Source organism: Melanerpes formicivorus, unplaced genomic scaffold (genome assembly GCF_026170545.1).
Source record: "Melanerpes formicivorus ecotype bairdi unplaced genomic scaffold, bMelFor1.0.p_v2 SCAF_14, whole genome shotgun sequence".
NCBI classification, from domain to species: Eukaryota; Metazoa; Chordata; class Aves; order Piciformes; family Picidae; genus Melanerpes; species Melanerpes formicivorus.
Window position 1 is genome coordinate 7,675,137 of NW_027142366.1, and position 27,686 is coordinate 7,702,822.

Consider the following 27,686-nt stretch of genomic DNA (forward strand, 5'->3'; position numbering starts at 1 on the left):
GCGCGCCCTCCTCACGCCCTCGGCGGCCAGGTAAGGGCCGCGTCCCCTCCCGCGCAAGTCCCGGCACTCACCGCCGCCACCTCCACCGCCTTCTTCGTCCATGTTGGGGCCGCAGGCAGGACGCTCCCGCGACGGCCGCGGCTGAGAGAGGCCCCGGACTCACTCCACTCGTTCGGCGCCTCCTTCGCGGCGCCCCGCGCCTCGAGGCCCCTTCTCCTCCACCTCCGCCGCGCTGCGCCGCTGAGCTCCTCTGCCCAGTGCCTCTCCGCCCACCCCTGCCTCAGCCCCGGCAGCAGCCGCCGCCTCGGCCCAGCCGCCCGCCCCTCTCATGTGACCCGTGTAGGGGCGGAGGGGGAAGGCAGGCCCGGCCGGCCCTGTGCCGCCACCCCCGCCGCCACAGGGTCGTCGGCCACCGCCGCACTGCCTCCGCCCCTCACGGGGCGGCAGCCCTGCGGCGAAGGGAGGCCGAAGCGAGGAGCCTCCCGCCTCTCCTTTTGCGTGTTCCCGCCCCAGCAGGTTCCGCGCGGCGCGGCCTGGCAGCGTTGAGGGCCGTAAACTGACTTTGCCGTGGGTTGTCAGAGGACATGGCGGGACGGGGTCGAGGGCGGCGATCGGGAGCGGGAGGAGCCTGGCTTGCAGGGCACCCGATGGGGAGCAGCCTGAGGGCTGTGGTAAGAGGGGTCGAGGGGAGCCATCGACTCACTTGGGTTTATGTCATTTGGGATTGACCTTTGGGGTAGCCAGAAAATGCAGCACCAGTGACTTTTCGAGGAGTCTAAACAGGGGAGGGGGAATTGGGGGGGGGGGGGGGGGGGGGGGGGCGGGTAGTGACAGGAAGGCGAGGGCAGAGCTGGTCTGAAGCAGCTTCCTGAAGAAGGGCATGAGGTGGTTTGAAGTTTCCGAAAAGGAGCCTGAGGCATGTGATGTTTCAGTGTGTTTTCTGTTGATTCGTGCTTGCTCCTTGCCCTTGGGTCCGGTCCATGGCAGGAGTGCTGGGTGCTTCCGCTGACACGGGGGTCAGAAAGAACCTTGCATGTAAATGGGGGTCAAAAAGAACCTTGCATGTAAATGGGACTGTACCCTCTATGCAGCAGTGGCTTTTGCTTTGGTGTATTTTCTCTGCATTGGTAACAGAAAGGATTCACCTGCTTACTGCCCTGGGAGTCAATGTATCTGTGGGATTTCTTAACTCCTCCATAAAGGTCTTCAGTGAGATACCTCAGGAGTCGAGATACAGCATGCCCCAAAGTCTGTAAAGGTAAGCAGAAGTGTGCTGGCACAGACCACTTTTCCTTCCTTCCTTCCTTCCTTTCTTGGCACCACCCCTCTTTATTTTTTAAAAGCCTTTGGTGTCAAAATTTTATTTAGAAAGGAAGCTGCGGGAGGAAAGGGTCAGCCAACAGGAAAATATCGGTTTTTTCATTTTCCTTTTGTAGGCTGTCATGGGACAGCACACAGTCCAGGAGGCTGTGTCGAGAGCGCTCACCTCTAGACACCGCGGCTAATCGGTGGTTATTACAGCATATTTTGCTGAGAGCTGAGGTTTGCCTCTGACAGCTGCTCTGACAATAAAGCATTTTACCTCATCTACAAAGCATAAATATCACAAACCTTTAAAATACTTCCCTGCATTTCATATTTTAAATTAAACATTGTTATAATTTACTAAGTTAGTGTATAAGAAGGATAGAATATAACATAAACCAGAAGCTTTACCTTGGTAAGAGATTTATTTTGAAATGTGTGTCAATGAAGTGCAATAATAGGATGGTTTTAAGATAGGTTTGAAAGCAGATGAAGTGGCAGTGGGCTCTGAATATTTTTGCACTCTGAGCAAACAATTTACATAAGAGGGCTTATGAGAAAAATGATAATTTTCTAATTGATCACAGATTGTCTGCTTTCCTTTATTTGTGTTGTTTTAAACCTTACTTTTGCTCTTTTTGTCACCTTCATTCCTCCCTCCCTTTTGTTATAAGGAAAATTCTAGTGCAAAACAAAAGCACGCTGAGTCACCTAATTCTAATACCAGAGAAGAGTGAGCTGTGGAGAGCAGTTTACCAGTTCAGTGCAAAATTCCTGTTGACTTCATGGAAGCACTACTAGGTTTTAAAATTCTCCAAATGAAGAGCAAAGATAAAAATTATTTCCTGATGCAAACAGAATATGAAAAGAAAGTCTGTCGGTCCTAGCTAAAAGTGCTCCATTGGGATACTTACATAAACTTTATGGTGACATCTGACAACTGTAAACTTGGGAGAGAAGCAAAATGTGCATTATTCTAACTTCATTACTAACTTGAGCAAAGAGCTAAGTTTTTAGTATTTTGCATTATTTTACCTTACTCTGTGGAAACTTTGAAATATGATTTCAGTATTCCTAAGGTTGGAAGAGACCTCAAAGATCATCGAGTCCAACATATGTCATTCAGCACCCTCTCAAGGAAACTGCTCTTTCCAGTCCCTTTTTAGTAGATTGGCTTATTAATAATACATAGTACAAAAGAGTATTGAAATTATAGTGGCTTCTTGAAGGCTGTATGTCTCTGAAACAATGACAGATATTCCTTAAAACATGACATTTTCATACCTCCTGTGTATATTTTAAAAAGACTTTTTCATACCTACAGGTATTCTAAAACTGTTCTGTGTACAAGGCACTTCCTGGGCAAAGCGGTTTGATCTTCAGGTGAGATGTGTGATAGAAACTTTTAAGATTAAACCTTTTATTTTGTCTCATTTTCCTGTGTATAAAATAAGTCTCATATCTGGCTATAAACCTAACTAAGTCAGGAATGGGTATTTTGAAAGCACACAAAATCAACTAAAGGTTTACAGTCGTAGTTCTGCATCGTAGCCATAGTAGTTCTACAGTAGCAGAACTACTCTCTATAGTTTTTGGTAATTCAACAGTAACAATAGCACTGTCACTGAATACTGGGTGCTTCCTTACCAACAAAGATGTCAGGCAGCAAGGCAGGTTACAATCTCAGCAAATTTTAGGACACCTTCCAGTAAACTATTTCCTAGTCATCTGCATGATCCCCTTGCATCTACTTTATTTTCTGGATCTTTTCTGGAGCTTAGCTTTCTTATGTTTTTAAATACATATGAATTTTATTTTTTAATCCCCATATGTCCTGGTTTCAGGCCAGGCAGATCCTCTCTTGCCCTTGAAAGGGGCAAAAGAAAGACACTCACACAAATGGATTGCAAAGTAATGGAAAGTTTAAATGGAAAGCAGTAAGTGTTGTACAGAAGCTAGAAGCATAGTGACAAAAGAAACCCAAGACATACAGAGTCCCTTACAGCACACCCAAAAGCCTCCTGACATTTCTGTTCTCCCCATCTGAGGGTATACCCAAGACCCCCAGGGCTTGCTCTTCCCCAGCCACTTGCTAGGCTAGTCTCAGGCTGGCCAAGGTCTGAGACTGCCCCTCCCCATTCTCCTCTCTTGGCCAGGTCTAAGAGGCCCAGAGATAACCTCCCACCATTACCCAATAGGGAGCATCTCTCACGGGAGCAGGGAGGGAAGAAAGAGGAAGTGAAAGACCTTGCAGATAGAATTATAGGGCACAGGACATTATGGGTATGAAATGTGCCATTTCCTGTGTCCACCTACTGGGCTGGACACTCGGGACACTGGAGGTGTAGCTGATGTGGCAGCAACAGGAGGCACCCAGCCTAAACTGCCACACCATATTAATAAGGGTTTCAATCAACATTTTTCTGAAGATTACTAGATCTTGTTTTGCCTTTCTTGCAGTCCCTTCTGCAGTCATAACTCTATTTTTACCACAAGTATGTTTTGCCAGTTTTATAGCCACAAGTCTAACCTTCTGTGTTGAAAGAACTACGTAGTCTGTCAGTCATTTAAATAATAGTCTAATAGCTGATCTGTTGGAATTATTTTTAGGGGAAAATTGGGCTTTCTCCAAAAACTGCTTTTGGCAGGGTTGATTGCTTAATGATAAATATGGTTATTTGCTGAATTTTCAGGCAATACATTTTATCTTTTTTTTCCCCCTCTTTGGACAGTTTAGTATCTGTTTTGATTCAGTTTCCACTAGGTAGTAATTCATCATGTAGTTTTTCATTTTAATGGGTCAGGAGCACCTCTGTTATGACCTTTGTCCCTACACAGAGAGTCAGTGAAGACAACTGAATCCCTTGCATCACATTTTTGTGGTCTACAAGGCTGATTAAATGTTAAGCCATTTCTGTGCACTTCAATTTGAACCAGATTCCAAGCAGCAGCGAATTAAAGTTACTCTTTACCCCCACTTCCTCCCCGCCCCCCCCCCCCCCCCCTTCTTTTTTAATGAAGAATTCAAGTGTAGGAAAACCCTGCTGGTTATCAGAAGCCTTCCTCAGCAAGAGTGGATTCCCTTTTTTCTAGATTGCTTTTTATTAATTAGTGGACATTCTGAAACAATGTCTTCAGTATTCATTTTACTTCTACAAAGAAATAAGCTTAATCTTACTTTGCTAAGTTTGCTAAGTAAATGCTTCCATGATGTAAAATTCCATTTTATGATGATAGATTTGTAAACCTTGTATTTCTAATCAAAAACAGGAGCTGTGGTGATATTCACTACGTTGATAATAGTTGGGAAGTAGATAGTAACATTGTAGTCAAAGACAACGGCAATTCTGAATTTTCCCAATGCGGAAGTAAAGTAAGTGCTGTTGTGCCATCAGACTAGCCAGCAGTGTCACACACAGGGAGATCACAGAATCATAGAATGGTCTAGGTTGGAAGGGACCTCAGAAGGTCATCTTGCTGTTAGAAGGAAGAAAGACTCTTTGGAATTTTATTTAAGGGAGTAGTCATCCTGCATGCAGGCTTTCCCATTTCATGTGTTCAGGCCACTAATTTGCAAGTCTGGCTTGTGACTTTTGTTACATTTGCTAAGAAGGATTCTGTAGTTACCCATAAAGAGAAGAGTTAATCTTAGAGACAAGAACATCTGTAGTTTCAAGAACACATTCTTAAAGAAGACCTACATCTCAAAAGAGTATAGATACATCTTAAAGAATATAGATATCCTGGCCTGCATTAGGAATAGTGTGGCCAGCAGGAGCAGGGAGGTCGTTGTGCCCCTGTACTCTGCATTGGTTAGGCCGCACCTTGAGTACTGTGTCCAATTCTGGGCCCCTCGATTTAAGAAGAACATCGAAACACTTGAACGTGTCCAGAGAAGGGCAACAAGGCTGGGGAGAGGCCTTGAACACAAGCCCTATGAGGAGAGGCTGAGGGAGCTGGGATTGTTTAGCCTGGAGAAGAGGAGGCTCGGGGTGACCTCATTGCCCTCTACAACTACCTGAAAGGTGGTTGTAGCCAGGAAGGGTTTGGTCTCTTCTCCCAGGCAACCAGCACCAGGACAAGAGGACACAGTCTCAAGCTGCGCCAGGGGAGGTTTAGACTCGAGGTGAGGAGGAAGTTCTTCACCGAGCGAGTCATTCATCATTGGAATGGGTTGCCCAGGGAGGTGGTTGGGTCATCGTCCCTGGAGGCGTTCAAGAGGGGATTGGACTTGGACGTGGCACTTGGTGCCATGGTCTAGTCATGGGGTCTGTGTTGACAGGTTGGACTCGATGATCCTCGAGGTCCTTTCCAACCTAAGTGATACTGTGATACTGTGACTTTGTGCAACAGTTTGTAAACTACCATTATTTGATTGTTTTTGCCACTTGCTCACTTAGATGCTGACGCTTGTAGGAAAATGGTGCAAGCTTTACACTTCCTAAGAGAGTATCTTCTTGATAGTCAGAATCACTGTCATCAATACTCAGCCTTTGTAAAGAGGATTTTTTGTTTCTAATCTAAACGATCAAGCCAATTTTGTTTTTCAAGAAGCACTGCCTAACAGCTTCCAGGCAGGAAGGTCTCAGTCCATCATCACATCTTCCTTTTCCCTATTTTTTTTTTCATTATTTATCAGTTCTTGAATAATCTGGTCTTCTTAAACCCTTAAGGCAAACTCTTTGACTTCCTCTGTCTGGCAGACAGTTTGTAGTCATGTATTGTTTCTTAAAATGTTTATACTGTCATACATATCATATTTGGCTCAGCTGGAAAAACACATTCACAGAAAATCCTGTTTGCTGGTTGTCCTAACGGTTTCAAAAGTGCTTCCACCTTTCATTTAGTGCAAAAAGAAAATCACGTGGAAGCATTTTATATTGCTTTGGGAAACATCAAAGATGAAGCTTAACAAGTCAAATATCTTTTATGAATGCTTTTCTGTGTGGGTAGGAAGCTCACTCTGTTAAAATAGCCAAAACTCCTGAAGTTAAAAGATGCCTCTCTTAAGAACTTTGCATCAGTCTCCATGTGAACTTTTTAAATCACAGCCTGAACTTTATTTGCAGCTTATTTCAAATTCCAATTCTTGGTGTATTTTTGAGGTTGTTTTTAAAGGCTTCTACTAAGTTTAATCTACTCTTAGCATCAAATGTTACTGGTTTGGGAAGTCAGTGCTTATTTCCATTGTGTAACACTGATAGGACTACTGGTGAGTCACTGAGTAAAGAACACCAGAATGTCCCAGTCAGGAAAACTAAATGCATTAAAAGTGGTGGTGGTCCACCAAGTCTGTGATGGTTAGGATCTGAAATGTACTTTGCATTAGTACTTGTTCTACCTGTATTAATTATGCATAGTACTATACACAAATTGAATGTTTTCTAGCTTGAAAGCTGGGCCTAAAATAACAGAAAAAGAGGAGCTGGATTCAAAGGATGTGGGGTGAAACAGATCATGAGTGGAATTTTGCATGAAGCTTGAGAGGGTTTTTCTATATCAGGAAAATTACATAGGGTCTGATATAAAGTAATTGTCAAAGGATTAAGGCCAGATTGTGTTTCCCCCCTGGGAAGTAGCCATATCTGTGAATTCACCTCTCCTGGCTATCTCCAGTTTAGAATGGTTAAGTGTGTCATCACATACCACTCTCCAGTCTCACCAGCACCTGGGAATTCAGAATTCCTACGTTGTCCTACACTGGGTGCAGACCACATGAGTTCTGCTTTGGCTGCATGCATATGGCAACAGTTGAGGGATTTACTGTAGTACTGTTGGAAACAGTACTGGCTCCCACAGCTCCTTCCTCCTCCTCAGCCAGAGAAGCCTTCTTAAACAGCTCCACAGTGTAACAGGGCTGGCATCCCGTGGTACATATGGCAGCCAAGTTACAAGTTGGACTCACGCAGGACATTCAGTGTTAGAGGATTAGACCAGGTGCTCTCGTTGGTTCATCAGTGAGCATCTGAAATGCAATTGCATATCTCCACGTGAGTTGGCTCCAATTTTGCTGCTGGCTAGTCCACAGCGCACAAATCTGGGTTTAATAAACATGGAACCATAAATTTCGACAGGAGCAGGAGCTGGCAACTACTGATTGTGACTTTTAGTGCTCTCTCAGCTATTAATGCAAATGTTTTTAAAGCCACACTGTAAATCAGATCACTCAATCCCGATTTTAAAAGCACTGTCTAAACTAATAATTTTTAACCAGAATTATTCCATTGATAAGTTCACACTCTGGTCCCAGAACAGTTGCATTGGCACAGTTGCAGCATTCACACAGGTGAAAAGAAGGCAAGCTGCTGGATAATTATTTTGTGGACAGTAACCCTACAGAATTCTAACCTTATTCTCAACCACAGAATATCTCCATCAATTTCACTTTCCAATCCTTCATGCTTAGCCCTTCTCAAACTGCGCCTCAGACTTGTTAATGTCTGTTCTGTGCAATGCTAGATCATCTAATGGTAATAAATTGATCAAGGTTAAATATGAGCACATAATTGCATTCTTGTTAAGATTATCCAGATGTGAGTTACATTACAGTGTTTAGACCAAGCTTTATCCTGGCTCAGCGGCAGGAAGCTAGAGAATACCAACTCTAATGTAAAATCACCAGGAGTAACACCACTCTCCATATCTTGTTCTGCAAGGGTTTTGGTTTTCAAATAACTTTGTACTGGTGGGTTGAACTTGCACAAAGAGTTTTGTGCCCTGTCACCATCCAAAACCTAAATTTATTGTATTGTGAAATTAGTTATATACTGGCAGGAGTATGGAGTATGCCTTTAGCTTCTCTGGCAAGTTATTTTTGAATAGATAGCTCCTGTTGGGTCCAGGTGAAAAAGGGACATGATTCTTTCAAAAAGGTAGCATGTAGTATTTTAAATTCTTATTGTCTCTGGCCAAGAAAGGTCCCTGTTTATTCCAGCTGCTGCAGTTAGAAACAAACACATGGGGATTGAGGCAAAAAACATCGCCTCAATCCTTTCCCTGTCATGGCTATTCATACTACTATTTTATTCCTTTCATATTCTCATAGGTGTGAGAATAATCCCATACACTTCCATACCAAAACAAAAAGGGTTTAGTATTTTCTTACCATAATGGAAGTGTACTTCCAACTCAAAAAAATTAATTATCTTTCTCCTGCTGTATTTCTCTTTATAGTCTTAAAGAAAGAAAAACTGTCTCTAAAGTACAAGAAGATGTTAAGCAAGGGAGAGACAAAGTTAAAACTTGGCAAGCACTAAAACAAAGAATTTTTCCAAGGAAATGGAGGAGACAGGTCAAATTAATTCCTTATGTAACTCCATTTACCTTAGTGCAGTTAAATGAAGGATGAATTTATACCTCTGTGGTCAGAAAGGGATTGCTGTGATCTCAACCAGCACAGTATAAAATAATCATTCTTCAGAAACAAAATTGTTTCTTAACTGATGGAACTGCCTTTGTTATTTTCAGTCTGTTAATATAATTGTAAAAGAACAATAAGTCTACAGCACAACAACAAAACCAGCTTCATTAAAAGATTAGTACATGATGATTTGCAGCTTACATCCTTAGTAACAAGTTTTTTGTGGGAAAGAGGAATTCATGACAGAGTGCTAAAATGGGCAGTGACATCAGGGGCAGCTTCTCATGGGTTCCAAAAGCTTTTCTCCAGTTTGCTTCATTGCAACTTATTTTCCCTTCAGTCTCATTCTTCTGCTCTGACCACCCCTAATTCAGTCCTCCTTTCCCCTCAAGTTTCTTTGGGTTTCACTATGGGTGCAGGGATCTCTGTGGCTTCTCCCTAATGCTGAATTTTCTAGATTTTTCTCCTCAGGTTGAAATATTCAACTTCTTAGGATAGATAAAGCAGAAATGTTTGGCCTCCCTCATAATGTTTTTTAGACTTTAAATTTCAATATACTTAAATTTGAGATGCTTTAAAATAACACATTTTCACAGTGAGAACCCAGCCTCCGTGTGTCAATCTGTAGTACTCAAATATAGCTGTACCCAGAGATGGTTTCCATTTTAAAACCTTGTTATGAAACAGAAAAAAATCAGGAAATAATATCAGTATGTTAAGATTTTTTTTATACTGTAATATAAAAGCAACCATATAGTATATTAGTTCAGTGAAATTGAAGTCAACAGTCTGTCTTTTTCATCCTTACCAACTTGCAGCTATTAGTTTTAATATGGAGGAAAGGATCTATGTATACATGCATATAAAAGATGTGAAAATACAAAGGCTTTTATTGAAAACAGACAAAACCAGGAAGATGATAAAATAGCAGAAGGAAGTGGCCTCAGATATAAAAATTTTTGCTTTGTATAGCAGAATTTATCACTAAAAGCTAAGGTTGGCAAATTGCCCACTTCAGATAAAACAAGCAATGTAATGTGAAAAGAAAAAAATCACTTAGTGTACAAAATACAATAGACACATTTGAAAAATTAATGTCCCACAAAGTAATTCAATTGCCCATTTTTTTATGTGTTATCTTTAAAAGCCTCATTCTGTTTTCAGATAGCAGAAATCTCAGTTGTCCAGATGCAGGCTCTCAGCTCTGAGGATGTGTGCATCAGGTGTGCCAATCAGCAGGGCGTAGAAAATGCACAAAGTAGCCAACACAAAGCAAAGCATGTTCTATAGAAAAATCATTTGCATGTTTAAAATAGCTGATGCACAATTTTAATCCACAAAGCTACTTGATAGGGTGCTTGGTTGCATGCTTTAGTTGATTAGGTGGTGTTGGATGATAGGTTGGACACCATGATCTTGAGGGTCTCTTCCAACCTGGTCTGGTCTACTATTCTATTCTATTCTATTCTATTCTATTCTATTCTATTCTATTCTATTCTATTCTATTCTATTCAACATGCACTGCTCAACATTTTTACACTGGATAAAGAATTATTTTTTAAAAGCAGGTGTCTTCTCCATTTGCTTATATATTTGTGGGGGACAAATGAAAGCATTAGGAAATAAAAGCAGATTTATACCTTAAAGACTTCTTACACAGAAGTTTCTGAAACCTGATGGTGACTGAGAACGCTTCAAAAACTAGGATGTTTAGTTCTGTTGTACCAGCTGAAAACAGATACACTCTTTACTGCAAGGATGCTTTCTCTTCTCTGGCCTGTAAAGGCCTGTCGCATTCTGGTATTCAAGCTAGAAGAAAAAGCATTTCAGAAGAAGAGGGATACACAAGAGAAGACTAACAAAATGATGCCCTTGCTCTTTATGCCCATCTGGAAAGCTTTTCCAGAACTCTGCATGCATGGAAGGCTCCAAACCTGAAAAACAAGATGGCAGATAACTACAGTTACAACAAACATATTTTTTTCCAACATCTTCATCACATTTGCAAGATAAATAGACTGTTATCTCAGCACTGTTCTTAAATAATGTCTTGTTCTCTCACAGTGAAAACTTTCTTTGATCTGTTGATGAGAATGGTTATCTCCTTCATAGATTAAATCACTCCAGCAGGTATTTTGTAGACATTTTTTTATAGTGGCATCTTCAGTGTCCTGATTACTTGTATGGAACTTCCAGTTGCACTTCTTATGAAGAAGAGTAGCCTGGCAGTGTTTTTTTAACTGTTCCTTCCTGAAATGCTCTGAACTGCCTGCCTCATTTGTACAGAGCTCTCCTTTCTATGCATGTTATATTTCATTCTGTTTTAGTAATGGTGAGTTATACAGGAAAGAGTTCATATTCTTCAGCTAAAATAATTAAAAGCTTTCTTGAAACTATTAGAAAGGAGGTACTACTGTTCTTACTAGATCATGAAAGTGCAAGCAGTGACAGATAAATGCAGATAAAGCAATCTTCTCAGAAATCTAAATTGCTATTCAATTAAGTATGTTATTCCAGAATGCCAGCCATAGGCAATAGGAATGAGTAAAGCAGTACCTTTATCACACTGGGATTTTGGAAGATCTATATTAATTCTAGACTAATAGAAAAGAAAGGTATGTTTTGACTATGCTTAATGTAGCACTTAGGGATGTGTTTCCATTCCTTGCATTTAGGAATGCACTTGACCAGAAATACATTCTTGAGCTAAACAAGCAAAGGTATAACTTTGGACATTGTGTGTTTTATACTTGTAGTTCTCAGTTGATAAATAACATACCTATAGTTTAGCATTGTCTTTCCATGAGGAGTATGATACTTGGGAAGTATGCAATGAATTTCAAAGCACTTCAGGACCATGGTATTGTCTCATTTTGAACTGCTGGGAAGATTCACATTGGCTCCACTGTCAGTATACCTGGATCTTTAACCTGGCTTAAATTGAATGATATTCCCATAAAACACCCAAGTCCAGACCTTGGCGTTTGGTTCACATAGGGAGATCCTCATGCATACAGAGCTCTCATTAAGTCAGCAAGGCAAGACATGAATACTGATCCTGTGTGATTGGATTACAGGATTCAAGCAGTGATTTGTCCTACTAAAACCACTTTAAGTTGCTTAGACAGATAAATCCTACTATCAGATTTCTTATTGATTACCCTTTCTGAAATGCAAAAACCCCTCCATCAATCTCCAAACTTTGCTTGCTTTCTCCAATCTTTTTCATGGACTACTACATCTTCTAGCTCTGCATTATCATGAGGTGTATGTAGGACAGGAAGGACAATAGTACTAACTCTTGGGGAAAAACAGTAAAAATGTAATTTTCAGTAAAGGAGACGTAAAATACTTGTGTGTTTTTTTTATTTCTTCTGAGCCCATTTCCAGTCCTTACTTAACTCCACCCCCTCTATGGAATCTTAACTATTTGACAGAGTTCCTGTTATAAAGGAAAATCAGATCATATCTGTGTTGCTCTTTGTCTCAAGCTGTAATTCACATCTTTTCATCCTGTATTTCTGGCAAAAGGACTTACCACAATTAAACAAATAATATGTTCAAAGCACTATTTTTTTCATGGTCGGTTTCTCCCCCTACACTCCTGCTGAGTTTATTCCTTATCCCTCTGGTTTTGTATGTTAGGTTGACAAGAGCCATCCTGTGTATGTCATTATCTATCACAGCTAGAATATCTGCTAGTATGGTTCCCTCCCAGGCACATCAGTTGCTGGATTTAACAAGCACAGGCGAGTAACAAAGATTTACCAGAGGCATTTTCACTGATAAAAGCATTCTTTTATACCAACTATGGTAACACTAGCAGCATCCAAAATGGAATCAAACCTTTGGACAATGTTGTTTCAATAGAGGCCTTCAGGAGAAACACTTCCTATGTGAGGGAAGAGAAACTGCTAAATAATGCATTCAGGAACAGCCACAATGCTTTATGGATACTTAATGAAAATATATTAGAATTAACTGTAAACTGAGCAAGCAGCAAAGAAGCTTGAGGAACCATAACAAAACATCCAGTGATGAAAATCTGCAGACTTCTAGCTTGTTGGCATTGGTGAGATAAACTACTTAGTTTAGCTAAACAGAAGGGAAACAGAAGATAGTTATCAGCTGCAAATTAATTATTATAAACTATTAAGAAAACTCTGAAAACTATATTTGACAGTGACAACAGAGACTAGATACGCTGCCTTTTTTTTTCTAAACCAACAGCTTGTTGGAGCATACCATCTATCAAAGTGAAGGACTTGAAACCTGCTTTAGTCTGTACAGAGGTTCTCATTCAGAAAGCAGCTAGAGGGAACAGAAGATAAAAGGCTGCCCAGCTTTGAAAAAGGTTTGCATTTTCATTCTGTCTTGCCAAGTAAATCTCATTTGTGTGTTAGTCTCTGATTTTCAGCCTGATAGAAGAGTCACCTACAATTGTGACTTTAAATGACAGACACCTGAAGGTGTACAAGCAAGCCCTTAGAAAGGTGCTACAGAGTATCACAAAAATACCTTTTTTCTTTTTTTTTTTAAACTCTTCTATGTTGAAGAGGGACAAAGACCAGAAATTGGCAAAGCAGTAACTATTCTAACTCTGGAGCAGGTTATCCATGCATGCAGCCAGTGTGCAACACTTGGAATGCCAAGGCCAAGTCCCAAAGGGCAGTTTAGCAATCTCTGCTGTAGAAAATATTTTATTAGATAAAACAAGACAGGATTACTGAGCTCAGAAGGGTTATTTGTGAAAAATGTCCAGCTAAATGATGAAAGGCTTGAGTCACTAGATAAGGGGGCAGGGGGGGAAAAGGCATTGAAAACCTTCTGCTTGTCATTGCTGCTGGCTTTTTGTGTATGGGTGTGTGTTTTCAAGGAGCAAGAGGTAAGCATGCGACTTCTGTACTGGTTCTGGTCCTTTGTCCTCGGGGATACTTTTAACACTTGAAAGAACACAAAAGTGTGCGTGACTGTGGTTGCTGAGGGTTGGTTTTTTTCTTTTAAATTATGAGAATAAAGATAAATAGTATGCCTAGGGTTGTCAATACCCATTCTTGTCAGAAAAAATACAGCACATAGTAACATTCTTTCTCAAAATGCATCACTTGTGGCATTGAGGGACCCTGAAATCAAACAAAAACCTCTAAGTTAAGCCTTTTGAGTCTGGAGTCAAAAAATCACCTGATAGCAGCCTTCAAAAGTGGTATCTGAAAAGTGAGGGTTTTCTGTTGTTTTGTTTTCTTCTCATTTTTTTTAAACAATCACCATTAAGCAGAAGGTACATGTTTATTCCACTCCTTTAGTGTGAATATTGTAGTCAACAAAACCAAGATGACTAACATAGCTCTTTAACACTAAGGTGATTTTAACCCTAAAGGCATTTTGGTGGCTAACATGCTTATGCTAGCCTAGAGCTCATAGAGCAAGCTTCCAAGGAAGAGTGGAAGGCATTTAGCCCTTTTATTCTCACAAAGATTTTAAAATGTGTTTGGTATTCAGTCCACACATCTCAAATTTTATCTCTGAAAAAGCCATTCACTAGCTGACTGCATTGTCACAAGCATGACCCCTTTTAAGTACATCTGTACAGTTTCTACAGTGAAAAATTGGAATGAGACTAAGACCAGCTCTTCAGTTGAGCACAGACAAAAGACTGTTTTTAAAAAGGTTTTTATTTGTTTTTAAATAGCTTGATAAAACCCATCAACTGATACTCAGAGTTCAATTGTAAACAGTTACAATACATCACCACCATGTATTGATTTTGTACAACTCAAAGTCAGCGTATTTATAAACTGAAATGTACTGTGCTAAGGAAAATATGATGCCTTAACTAGAAATTTTTAAAAGACTGATGTTTAACTCCCTCCTGTGGTGTAAGCGAGCAGCATCATGGTCAACAGCTTCTGGAAGCTTAAACACTCTCATTCAAAAGTGTATTCACCTCATAAAAACAACAGATTTCAAGTTTACTACAGAAACTCCTCTCACAAGTTAAAAAGTGTTACACTGAATTTCTGAAATATATACAAAGTTGTAAACATCTTTCTCTGGAACAAACAGCAATGGTTTGTGCCAGCCTTCTCCATCTCCCACGTTGCAATTAAAGAAACCCAAAAAAACCATAAACCAACCAAAACATTAGGGCCAAAGACTAAGATTGTTCTGCGTGGATAACATCACAGTTTACAGGAAGTGCTGTCAGCATTTGAAGTTAGCCACCAGCATGTAGCAGAGTCCACTTTCAAGAAAGTTCATGGAACACTAGGCTTCCAAGTGATTAATCAGGCACTAAGCATTAGATTTACCTACTTTTAAGAACAAAAGCTTAAATTACATCTAGGTATTTTTGTATTTGCTTATAGGTAACGTTAACTGCAAACAGAAAAAGAACACAAATACTTTACAAGTTTGCATTTTAACCATTTTTGCCACCAGGTTTCTACAGATCTTCCACAATGAAGGGATTTGCAAAAACACTATAAATATATTGAGATCACAGAAATAAACCGAATCTTTTCAAGGCATGTTTCCTTTCTAGAAGTCTCCTAGGCTATCTTTTATCACCAACTGCAAGAAGACTAAGATAATTGAGATTTTGGAGTGTCATACAGGATTAATCTCAAAAGTACACACCAACAGGACTTCCTTAGTGCAGGGTGGTAAAGGATAGCATTATTCCAGCACTTCCATATTATTCACATCTTCACACCATTGGCGGACTGATACCTAAATGTCCTTGTATTTAAGTATGCAAGCTGATCTTAAAATTAGTATTTTCATTAGCAGCAAGTTATTTGAAAGTTCTATGGAATCCAGCTCTTCCTTGAGGATTAGAGGGTTTGTTGCCTGAGATAAAGAGATTCATTGCCATTTTTTTAACCCTTCAGGTCCATCCCCCCACCCCAGTTATTGACTGTGTATCATGGAAACAAGTGTCAGAACACATTTTAGTCTATGCACTCTTAGGAAAAAATAAAAAGGGTTTCAAAAATATTAGGAGTACATTCACTTGAATTGTTCAGAAAGTGATACTAATAACTTAAAAACCTAAAGAGTTTTTAAGCTAGCCTGTTTCTTACGTTTTGACATCAGTATATTTGATAACCCCCAAATTCCAGCTGCAGTTCTTAGCTGACAGAGGTACTACAAATTCAAATTAAATACCAGATTTTAATCAAAGCAGTTGTTTTGAGGGGGAAAAGCAGAAATGTGTTACATTGAAAACCTATTCTGTCAGATACACCCTAATGACAGAGTATGGATGCTTACATCTCTACATGGTTTCTGTCAGTTTGTTACATATAACTAATTACAGAGGAGTGTTTCTGAAATGGAATGGAATATGAGCATATGCTTATGATGACATGTGATGGTGAAGGAAGAGAAGGAAACGGATAAGAACAACTTGACAATAATGTGATATATTAGCAGAGTATGTACAGGCTCGCTTCTTCCAAAAATTGAGTGTGTACACTTAAAAGGAAGGGCAAGTGAGGAGAAAAGGAGAAAGAAAGCAAACTTTGGTAAAGTTTAAGAAAGTGCAGTCTTCACAGTTCTAGAAAACCCAAGAAAAATGCAAAAAAAAAACCCCAAAAACCAAAAAAAACCAAAAAACTCACCCCACAACAAAAAACCACAAACAAAACCCAACTACCAACCCAACACTGAAAAGGCAAAAGGCTAAAAAATGTCTAGAGATAAAACTGCCTCATGGTGCATGATGATGCACACACCATTTCCAAGATTGCACTAGCTACTACCACACTGAGAAGTACACCACCATCTCTACTGCATTTTGCATTGTCATGTCAGAAAGTAAGTAAGCATTTGCACAGGCATTCCAACATCACACCTTGATAAAACACTTATCATCTACATGCAGAGCTCTGTGTGCACACATTTAAAAGTCCGGTTTCTTTTTGAAAGCAGTACACCATATAGTAAATTTCCACTCCAGTGTACATTTATGGGAAACTACTAGGCAATTTTCTAAATACTGAGTATTTTCTTAATTTGTTTTCTAATGGCAGAAATAGAACTCTGCTATGTAGTGCAGGAAGGATCTGGACACTGGTGAATGAAATTCTAGAAAACATTAGTTGTTTAGTAGAACCCTGACATTTTGCTTCAAAATAGCTCTTTCCATCAGCAACAGAAGAGAAAGATGAGAGGAACTGGAAATAAGAAGGCAACTCCTGGTTCAGTATAAAGGTCCCTTGTCCCTACTAAAAATGTTACTCTTCTGTACTATAATAATCATCCAAGACACAGTCTCAGCCCTCACAACACATTTACTCAGAAAAAGCATTCCAAATCAGACTTACTGAAGCCAGACAACTCCATACAAGCTGGTTCTTAGCTGACACACCTTCCATCTTTTGAGATGAATTAATCTAAAAACCTTTGTAGGAAGAGAACAGTGGCCTAAATCACATAGTGTTTGGTTCCTCTGTAGTTTCAAAGGACTGCAATCCTTCTGGTTCACTATTCTCCCCCAGACAGTAAAAGCCATTTGAGTGTTGTCACCGCCAGTCAAACAATTCTATTAGTGCAAGAACAGCGCTTTCAATGTATGGCCTCCTAGCTTAAAGTGCAGTACATAACGTGAGATTTTAACACACCAAACTGTCCTTTATTTGAATTTCAGAAGGAATGTTCAAGTTAGAAAGTTACCTTTTAGGTTTTAAACAGTAAAATCCAAGGCAAAGTACATAAACTATCTTAAAATGGATTAAATCCACTCCATTAAGACATATTCTGTATATCTTATGTTCTATATACATATAATACACCCCAAAAAAATCAGTAATTTTGCTTAGCTGTATGGTATCTGTATTTGAAGTGATTCTGTAGTAAGTGATTAAAGGCCACTCAGTCAAAAGCAAATTTTGCTTAAAACAGGACTGTATTAGCTAGACTGTGATACACAATATGATTCAACATTCCAAGATCCCCTCCTGCATAGCTTTGTCATCAAGAAAGAAACAACCCATGGGCACCCTGCTGAACACCTATTTAAATTCTCATTTACAGGCAATTTCTCATGTTTTTGTGTCCCCTCCTGCCCCTCCACATGAAAATGACCACGAAGAACAGGTGTGTTAAAACACAGATTAATGCTTTTATGCCTTTAGCCACTCCTCTTGCTATTACCCTAACAATATCACCTCCAAATTTTTGCTGTATATGACTGGTTCCTAAATTACATTGTAGAGAATCTTCCAGGCCAAACCCTTCAAGCTGTACACAAAAGGTCTCAATTAGCAAGTACAGATACAACTATATGCCAATCAATTCTTGATACAGGAAGTTCAAGCACTCAATTGTGGATGCAACTTAGAAGAAAAAAAAAAAAGAAGGAATAAAAAGCAAAATAAAAAAAAACCCCACCCCAAACCACCACCAACCAACCAACTCAGCCTACAGGGAAAGGGCATTTCTTCACCTATAGAGGTAGTTCTGCACTTTAATATCTAGTTGCACAATATTTTCTTTAGCAACCAAGCCAGCTTAAACAGGCTCCACTCCCTCCCCACCTTCATTCCTCTACCCTCAGCTCTGCCAAGTGTTTTTTGGGTCGAGATGTACACAGACAACAGCTTAACACCGTAATTCAAATAAGCCAGAGACTTCTGGAGAGAAGTGTCTTCACTTCTGGCATTTTGGGGTTTCAGGTCCACATTGCTGTAGCCATCTTGATCCACAAACGCTTGTGTTAATACCACTGCAAGGGTGATAAATTGCAGCAGTGCAGCTGGGAAGGAGTTGGGTGACTGGCTGGACTAAGAGGAAATTTGCTGTCAATTACTTACAATACATAATCCCTTAACAATTTGAGGGGCTTTGGTAATTTTGTGACATGTTATCTGTGCGGTCAAAAGTCTGGAAGTTAAATAATAAAACTACACATCAGGGGAAAAATATTTTCTAAATTAAAGTAACATCCTGAAGAAATAGCCAACCAACGGAGAAAATAAAAACATACTGTAACATTTAACATAAAAAGTAGTATATCTTACTTTCAACACTCAAAGAAGATTAAAGAAATCCAACATTTCTCCCTGTAACACTGATAACCGGTATCTCCACAATCAAGGACTTCACACAGGCGTGCTAACACCCCAACAAACACATTAGAAACTCTACTGGCTTTCCAGAGTAATTCAGTTCAGATTAAATGCAACACCGCTCATTCTCTTTCCAAACTGAAGCTAGCAAAAAGGATACTGGGTGTGCAAATCACTGGCATGACATAACTCTGCTTTAAGTCCTCACTTTCAACAGAGTAAAGGGTAAGCTGAGAATGCAACCTGACTGTATCAATACCTCCCTCTTTAGGCAAGTCCCTAGAGTACATTTATCCCACCTACACCAACTCCCTGCTGAGAATTTTGGACACAGAGTTCAAACTTTGACCTACTGCACAATTAGTTTCTCCATGTAGGTGCCCATGGGAGCCTATTCCTGCAAATTCTTATTCACAAGCAGCTCTATTGCTTCCAACATTTTTTCTCCATTCTTTGCCAAACCTCGCTGTCAAAAGTCTGTCACAAAGCCAAAGTCAACAGGCCCAGAAGTGATTACCAGGTTTCAGTGATAACAATCACTTTTCCTCAAGGAAAGGCAACATTCTTTTAGAAAACTGTTTGTGGTGTCTATTGTAGCACAATAAAGTTCATGAGATGCTGTATAGATTAGAGCAGTACCACCCCTGAAAAGGAACACTGCTGAGAATTATGCTGTATTGAAGACCGTTCTCCCAACAGCTTTCCAGTTCAAAGTGTTTTGAGGACTGATACTTTCCTTACTGAAGGAATTCAATTCTGCAAGAAACAATTTCATTTTAAATGGTTGTAAATAGTAGCCAGAACACTCTGCTAATAGAAACCCTAAATAAAACAGAGGATCTGTGCAAAACAATCAAATTGGGTTCCAGTCTAGTGTTAATGGCAGACCTGCAAAAGTCACAGAGAGTATTGAGATTAAGAAGTTCTTCCAGATGCAGATACTCCTTGATAAAAAAAAGTTGCTATTCTTCCAACAGCCAGTTTTACTAGCAATTACACAAATATGTTTACTTAGCTGTCTCCTTCTCCCTAAAATCAGACCTGTAACCTTGTCTGTTATTCAGGTACATTTCTATTAATGTTAAAAATAGCAATTATTAAAACCTTAGTATACTTTTTACCTTCACTACTGCATACCAGAGACCTGCTAGTGCAAAAGCTAGCACAGAAATTACTAGCTGTATGATGTGACAATTATTAGTTACATATTGTAGATGTGAATGCATTTGCTTGTATCCAAGTGTTTGCTCTGAAGATACAAGGATTAAGTAACAAAGGATAAAACATGGTGTCTGGTTGTTCAAGGGTCCCAGAGCGTATTCTTTCAGTGAGGCAATCAGAATAGAATCAAGATCAGGAAGTCCACCGAGCTCCAGCTCTTTAAGAAATGTAATGTGTGACCTGGTCTCTCTGCTACCACTCGTTTCTAATTCCAGAAACTGCAGGGTTTTATTATACTGCAAATTTCCCAGCCAGAAGTGTGCAAAACATACAAAGGTACCTCCTGGACAGCACGAGCTAAAGTCTCCAGCAAAACTACAAGCTTTCTCCAGCCAGCCCATTACTGAAATGCTACTAATGATAGGGTTTATCGCTGCAAGACTGTCTTTACCAAAAGAAGAGTGCAGATGAAATGAATCCTTCCACAGAGCAGCTGCACTTGAGTTCCTCCCTGCTGATTCACTCAAACTCAGAGGCATTTCCTTGCCAGTAGAAGGCAGAGGTATAGTATTAAAGAGCGAACAGTTCCTGGTGTTAAAACAAAATAGTTCTTGTAAACCGCTACTAGGATTTTGAGACTTGTTCAACACGGAATGCATGTGTGTCAGGTGAGCTGCTGCCTTGTAATGATCTGGGCCACAGTCACATACTGGTTTCTTCACAGTCCTAGAGAAGACAAGCATAGTTTTGCTGTTTCACAGCAGGCTGAATTTGAAGAGTGTGATTGCCTCTAGTTGCAGCACACAGCGCAAGCAGCACACCAAGTCACAAGTCAGTGGATCTCAATATGGACCTAAAGGGAAGGAATGCAGAAAGTTATTGCATTGAAATGCCAGTATTTTGGTGCCCTGTACATAGAAAAAAAATCTAAAATCTTTAACACAAAGAATAGCCCAACTGCAAAGTGTAACATTAGCCCCAGCAGACACGTCTCCCTACAGGTTGCTTGAACACATCCAAAGGGGAAGGAAATATACCCAAACATAAATTTTCTTCTGTAGTTTCAGTTTAATCTGCTACAAATTCTTTTGATAACAAGCATCAAAGTCAATCAGCAAATGAGCAGCTAGAGATTCTCTGCATAATTACCACTTTCCTTAACCATTAGAAATACAAATTGTAACTGATTAGTAGTGTAATACCAAAGGCAAATATTAATCTTCCTATAAACAGAAGCACATGTTGAAATGAGACATGCAACACTGGAAATGAAAAATGCTTCCCTAAAGGAACCGGTCAGACTGGCTAAACCAGCGTGGTTAAGAGGGTATTAGCTACAATGTTGTCAAACGACAGGCTGATGTTGTTACAAGAGCACTATCATGTACCAACAGAGATAACAGGCAAAGGCAAGGCATTTTTAGCCACCAAGGTTAGTCAGCTATGTGTACGACTCCTGGCAGCATGGCTCAATTTCAAGCTTCAGAACTGTAGTCCCAAAAATAAAAATACGAGATCCCACTTCAATTTACCTTGCACAGGACACAAACTACAACCAGACTTGTCTGTCAGCACCTGGCTAGTAGCCAGGTGGCAAACCTCTCAGTACAGCTATGTTTATGAGGTAACAAAAAAGCGTCTAAAAGTATCTATCTGAAGGACAGATGTTTGTTGTGATAGTCCACAGCTTGATTCTGTTGCCAGTTAAGTTAAAGGTACAGTTTTCATTTCATCAGAAAACCAACGAAACTTAAACTCTACAAAGAGTGGGAGCGCCTCTTTAGGTCAAACCTCTTTTAGGGACTATTGTGTTTTGGACAAAGAGGCTCAAGACAGAAGAGAGAATAATTCGAACGTGAACTCTCGTTTTCATGCAATGACATTATCATTTAAAATTATCTCTCCGCCTTCCCTGCTGCGATCGTTCTTGAATAAACAACAAACAAAAAACCACAATCACCAACCACAAGCAAAACAAAAACCAAACCACGACACCTGAAAGAAATTATTTTCTTAGCTCTTTACAGATTATCAGCAACGTACTACCGAAGTGCACATATTCACAATCTACCGTCTGTCTTTAAGGGAACTCTGACTTAGTAACATGGACAAACTTGAGAAGGCAGCACGTTTGCTGCCAACATCCAGAACAAGCAGCATAACGGGGTACTTGCACCTAAACACCGGCAAAAGCAGGTCTCTGCAGCTGACTACATCCGTGCAAAATCCAAGCGACATTTCCGTTGCTGACACAAGGGAGTGCAATGCCCCCCGCGGCCCTCCTAAGGGCAAGGAACACGGCCAACGGCACTTTATGGCTAGTCGGGGTGAAACGACAAGGACTACGAAGCCGCTGCCTCTAGGAACGAAAGGCACCCTCTGCCCAGCACTGGGCTAAAACACAGGACATGAACCCCACCTCGAGGCCAGATAGCCCCCCCGCCCCCACTGTCCGCGCCGCCGCCGCCCACCTGCAGCCGCACGTTAAGCATCATGGAGGCGACAATGTAGAGGTAGGGGAAGTTAATGCGGAGCTTCCAGGCCAGGTCGAAGAAGATGAGCAGGGTCCTAGTCAGCCCCTTGCAGAACACCCCGTAGGACCTGGCCGCAGCTGACTGGGAGAGCCTGGCAGCGAGGGCGGACAGAACCGCCGCCATATACCCGCTGCAGCGGCCGTGCCGCGCCACCCGGGCTCCGCAACCGCCCCCTCCCCGCACCCGGCGGTGGGTGTCGCCAGCGGGGAGGAGCCGTCCGCCGGCGACGCGCGGACGTGCGTAATGGTGACGTCGCGCGTCGGGACGGTGCCCGCGGTCGTGCCGCAGCACGCCGACGCGCGAGGTTACCCCACTGGCTCTTCCTCCTGCGCGTGCTCAGGGAGGAGCGGAGCGCGGGCCAAGCTTGGCCTGAGGGCGGCGCGCGGGCAGCGGCGAGGGCTGCAGCGGCGGGGTCGGGAAGCGGGGCCGCCAAGCGGGGCTGCCTGCCTTCCTTCACCGCCTCTGCTCTGCTGCTCGGTAGGTCCCGCGGGTGTGGAAAGCATACAGGGAGCCCACGGGGCGTTGTTGTGATTCCTAAGATCTGTCTCTAGCTTGGCTAGCCCCTCTGGCTGGGAAGCAGAGGCTCGAAGGCTTAACCCAGGCGTGCACATTAACCTTCTCAATTCATCGCTATTGATTATCATCTCTGGGTGCGGGTGGGGTTTTTGTTTGTGCAATCAGAGGATCAGTTCTGCGAGCCAGCTGCTTTCGCAAGGCAAGAGTTGCTATCGGTTTAGAATCTATACTTCAGTTCTTACATTGGATACAGCGCTGGAGTATGAGTTACGTCTGAGACTGACAAACATTTTGCAAACGTTTCTTAGGAAGGCTCTTTGAGATAAACGATCATCGTGACACTTGCTTTGTGGGAAGGGAAAAATGCCCCAAAAGAGTAATAGGTAACCAATACAGTTTATGAAGGTGTCTCCTTTTTTCCCCACCAGAACTGCTCCGTGCAGTTTCCATTCAATCAACTTCCAATAACTCTCAAGTGAAACAGGAAAATCAATATATTGATCTAAACTCCTTCTAAAGCACTATTTTATTGCCACAGAATCATTACGGTGTACAGAGAAAGACTAATTCCACGTCAAAAATTGACATCTTCCCGGGTTTATCGGCAATCCCTTTGTCTGTAATCCATTAATTGCATAATAGAGCAGAACCCCCATGTTTCTAAACAGCTCAATTAAGGGAACCGCAGGCACTGGCTTGTGCTCTCAGGAATGGGACTGTGCAGGCCCCTCCAGCCTGGCCTGTGGCTGCTGTGGTAGGGCATGATTTTAAATGGCAGAACCAGGGAGTGACGCTGCCCTTAGCGCAATTTTAACACCACCCAGCTTCTGAGCAGACCTGAAGGAACCCATGTGGATTCTTAGGCTTTTAGATAGCATCTTCTTAGTGTGAAAATCCCTGACCTACACCCCATTCTCCAACTTCAGACAGCCACAGATCACTGCTGTCTTCTAAGTAGATCTGACTGAATTCCAGGCTGTGGAATTGAATGTTGTCTCAGAGTTAAGATTATCCTTTTCCAGGAGCTTGTCCATCTTGCACAAGGCATCCTAGCAGATTCAAAGATCTTTAGATCCTTCTTTAGCCATATATTTCTATCAGTGCTTTAATCAAAAATGAATGATCCCCTCTGAGGCCAGAATTGATCTGTCTGTGATTTTATATTTCCCACGTGCTTGGTGGTCTTGAGCCTGTCTATGCAATTCCAGAGAGTTAACATTTCAGAAGACTTATCTGCACTGTTTTCATTTTGAAGAACCTGAAATCATAGCTCTCACTCTCCCCATGAGTTCATTCAAAAAGTATCCCACAGGTTATTATTATTACATCTAGCTATGCAAGAAAAAGAAGGCAGGAGCCAGAAGATATGACATTATCCATAAAGTTAATGCCACAGCTTCCAGTTCACCAGTGTCTTAACCTCTGCCAGTTTTCCAAAGCCCCAGGTACTGTGCTTCTGAAAGCAGGAAAGTGATGTACACAGCAGTGCTTTTACCTTGGTGTGGTGTGTGGTGTCCCCATCCTCCTCCCTTCTGTGTCTGGTTTGCGAGTACAGTGGTGTATCTTGTTTCCTCCTCATCTGAAGTTTTTAATAACCCTTTAAGAGGCACTGGAGGCACAGGAACTGAAATGTGTCCAGGCCCTACACTGGAATTCCAAGGTCATTCAAATTCCCTATTGTCTCCATTCCTTTCTCCATTATGTATCCTGAGACCATGATTTAGCTGCCACAGGACATTTAGGAGCTTTCCATGATTAAACTGGAATGCAGTGCGATACACAAAGGTTAAATCAGGAAGCTGATTAACTTTTCTATTTATCTGTAGATATCTGCCAGATTCTCATTAGTTCTGGCTCATGTTGCACATCAAAACAGATGTGATGCAGTATCAATTTTAAAATCTTGATTAACTGTAAATTAGTTTTCACACTAAAGTAGGCAATATAACTAATGAATTAGGTCATAATAACAAGCTAGTATCAGTATTGATTTGGATCTAATTCTTTAATTAAACAGGGAGATTGATAAAACACTATTTAGCTCTGTAACAAAGAAATTAGTGGATAATGCAGCTGAAAACCAGTTGAAGAGATTCAGTGGATTTTGTCACATAGAGATTTGGAAATTAGCTAATCATTTTGACAGTGAAAAGAAGCCTCAAAACTATCCCATACTTCCTCCTTTGATTTCAGCTCTGTCATGGTGGTAAAAGAATTTTCAACTTATCTGGAACTCTGATTACTTTAATATGCAGAAGGGCAATTTGTGGCTGATGGCTGCAGAGATCATTTTCCATCACTTTAATGCCATTTTTTGCTTCCTAACCCCGACTTGGGTTCTCTGTTGCATCACACAAGCACATTCCTGTATTTTCAAGTATTTGAATGTTTTATTTGATTTTGCCTAACATTTCTTCTCAGGTATTGAAATATTCCTCTGTTCAAAGAAAAATAAAATGTTGTTAGTCAACACTACTGACTTTTGACATGTTCAAAATGCTTTCTTATGCTTTTCTCAACATATTTCTATTTTATTTAGAAGTAGCTCCTTGTAGATTTATACAGGGATTATTTTCCCTCAAAGCTCTTAAGTTAACTGTATTTCAAAAAAAATTGAAGAATTAGGCTCTTGATGTGCACACTACAGAGACCAATATTATCTAACTGCATTCTCCTGTTTAACTCTCTTCCCTGTCCTTAGGAGAAACCACCTTTGGGAAGGGACCTCTTTGCTCTGGAGCATGACACAGAGCAATCTTTATGTTTGTGATCAGGTCTCTAGTACTCTCTGTAGGAACTGGTACCAACACAAACCACTAACACTTAGTATTTAAATGAAAACAGAGTTTTGGGTCATTTATGCTTACAATTATTTCTTTTTGATGCCTTTTTATATCCATTGCTATGTCTGCAAAAATTGCATTAAATGATTGGCAAAACGATTGCAAGCGACCAAGATCATAACAGAAACTTGGAAAAGGTTAAGTGTGAAGTATTTTAAACAAAAAAGCATTTTGTTCTGTGTAGTTCCTGTCATCTTCCATCCTTTCTTTGACTGAAGTTTCAGTTTTAAAAAAGCCAGATGGTTCTTAACAAACCCCTTCTTGTGAGTGGGTTTTTATTGCTGCAAGGAAACTTGTCACCATCTCTGGTAGCCTGTCTGCTGATGCCATGTTTCCTTCCCCAGAACCTATCTACTATCTGCCACCTTGGAATCCCAAGCACCCTTTTCCTGCTGACAAAAACATTCAGTCCAGTCTTTTAGTTTGTGATGATGTTGAGTTCAGAGCCCACTCCCTCCAAAACCTTTCAGAAAATGAAGTGTACAACACGCTGTGGATTCTGCCAGCACAATGTTGGCAAGTTACAGTTTGACACACGGAAGGCTACTGACAGTATAAACAGCTCCTGCAGAAGCTGTTGTGTTATAACACAGTGTTGTACACAACTTGCACTGAGAAGCATTGGTACTCCACAACAGGCAGTATTAAAAAGGCACAAGAGCTTACTGGAGCAGGTATGTTCCATCAGTTTAATAAAGGCACGATCTAGCATTAAATCAAAATACCTCACTGCCAGAAATAAGCAGAAGTATCAGTCACTCAACTGCATTTATTGGTAAACCAGAAAGAGCTTGACTGACCTGCAAACAGGACAGTTTTGTAATTTTTATGTATATGAAATGGAAAATAAACATCTTATTCTGAGAAGTCTTCCTCTCCACTGAAACTGTTACTCAGCAGCTTGTCAGTATGCAGTCACTGGGAGTGGAAAATAATGAATTAATTTTTAATCCTGAATGATTGCACAAAAAAAGGCCAGGCTGATGAGGCCTTGAGCAGCCTGGTCTGGTGGAAGGTGCCCCTGCCCATGGCAGGGAGGTTGGAACTAGATGATCTTTGAGGTCCTTTCCAACCTAAACCATTCTGTGATTCTTTGTAATACAATGTGTAGTTCTATTTATGGTACAGTAAATTATTCTGTACTTACTGTATTTATTCCTCTTACAAATTCTTTAGGATGTCTACAAATGGTTACATTGAGGAACAGATTCCAGAATATGCCATCAATTTTTGACAGTTGTCTTATTTCTGTATAAATGTACTTGTTTTGTTTTGTTTTGTTTTGTTTTGTGTTCCCAAATGCTGACCATGCTATATGAGGAACCACTGATTTTAGTTGCTGGCTTTGATCTAATGTGGGTTTTGAAGCTGTCTGGTTATTGCCTGGCTTTCCCCTTCAGGAGAAGTTATCTGAGATGTGAGTTACAGCTGTACACCATGACAGAGGGAAATAAGCTTCTTATAACCTCATCTGTCCTCAGGTAAACTGGCCACAGAACACTTGGTCCTTGTAGGACTAAGCTCTGCTGAAGTCCATAAGCATGTCTGCAAGCCTGGAGCAAAAGGAATACTAAAGCTCTCAAAGTAAAACAAGTGGCCAGGAAAAAACTTGTAGCCTTTGGTTTTTATTCATGTGAAAAATGATTGGGCAGTGGAAGGCAGAAAAGCTGAAAGGGCTTATGTTAAAGTTAAGCCTTTATACTTTTTCTTAATATTTTAAGGCTCATATCTGTGAAATGTTTGATATCCAGATAGGTAGAAGTTGAGGGGAACTTGAAGCTTGCACATCTGTGCACTTCAGCAGTGCCTCACCTCACTGATGTGATGCTTACAGTTGTAAAAAGGCTTACTCCTGTATTTCTGCTGAGGGAGGGACAGACAGAGAAATCTCAAGTCC

The 27,686-nt window shown here is 40.9% G+C and overlaps 2 protein-coding genes and 1 long non-coding RNA gene across 4 annotated transcripts in view; 1 reads left to right on the forward strand and 2 right to left on the reverse strand.

The window, feature by feature from the left end:
- The window catches only part of CYTH3 (cytohesin 3), a 50,930-nt gene extending 50,604 nt beyond the window's left edge, over positions 1–326 (reverse strand). Inside the window, exon 1 of the mRNA XM_068146770.1 lies at positions 72–326. Coding sequence (XP_068002871.1) covers positions 72–102 — 31 coding nt within the window. The 5' untranslated portion in view covers positions 103–326. The remainder of the gene's footprint in view (positions 1–71) is intronic.
- On the forward strand, positions 319–18,168 carry LOC137445233 (uncharacterized). Of its 2 annotated transcripts, none has more exons than XR_010988373.1 (5): positions 319–671; positions 1,135–1,258; positions 2,630–2,688; positions 12,896–13,019; positions 15,104–18,168. It is a non-coding gene; the product is annotated as an uncharacterized lncRNA (long non-coding RNA). The 2 variants fall into 2 exon arrangements; XR_010988375.1 differs by having other exon boundaries at positions 1,203–1,258.
- Positions 18,169–18,719: 551 nt separating this feature from the next.
- SMIM10L3 (small integral membrane protein 10 like 3) lies at positions 18,720–22,628 on the reverse strand. The gene is made up of 2 exons (XM_068146772.1): positions 22,368–22,628; positions 18,720–20,749 (listed from the first exon to the last, which is right to left on the reverse strand). The coding sequence occupies exons 1-2, from the start codon at positions 22,551–22,553 to the stop codon at positions 20,729–20,731; spliced, it is 207 nt and encodes a 68-aa protein (XP_068002873.1). The 5' UTR covers positions 22,554–22,628; the 3' UTR covers positions 18,720–20,728.
- Between the last annotated feature and the right edge of the window lie 5,058 nt (positions 22,629–27,686).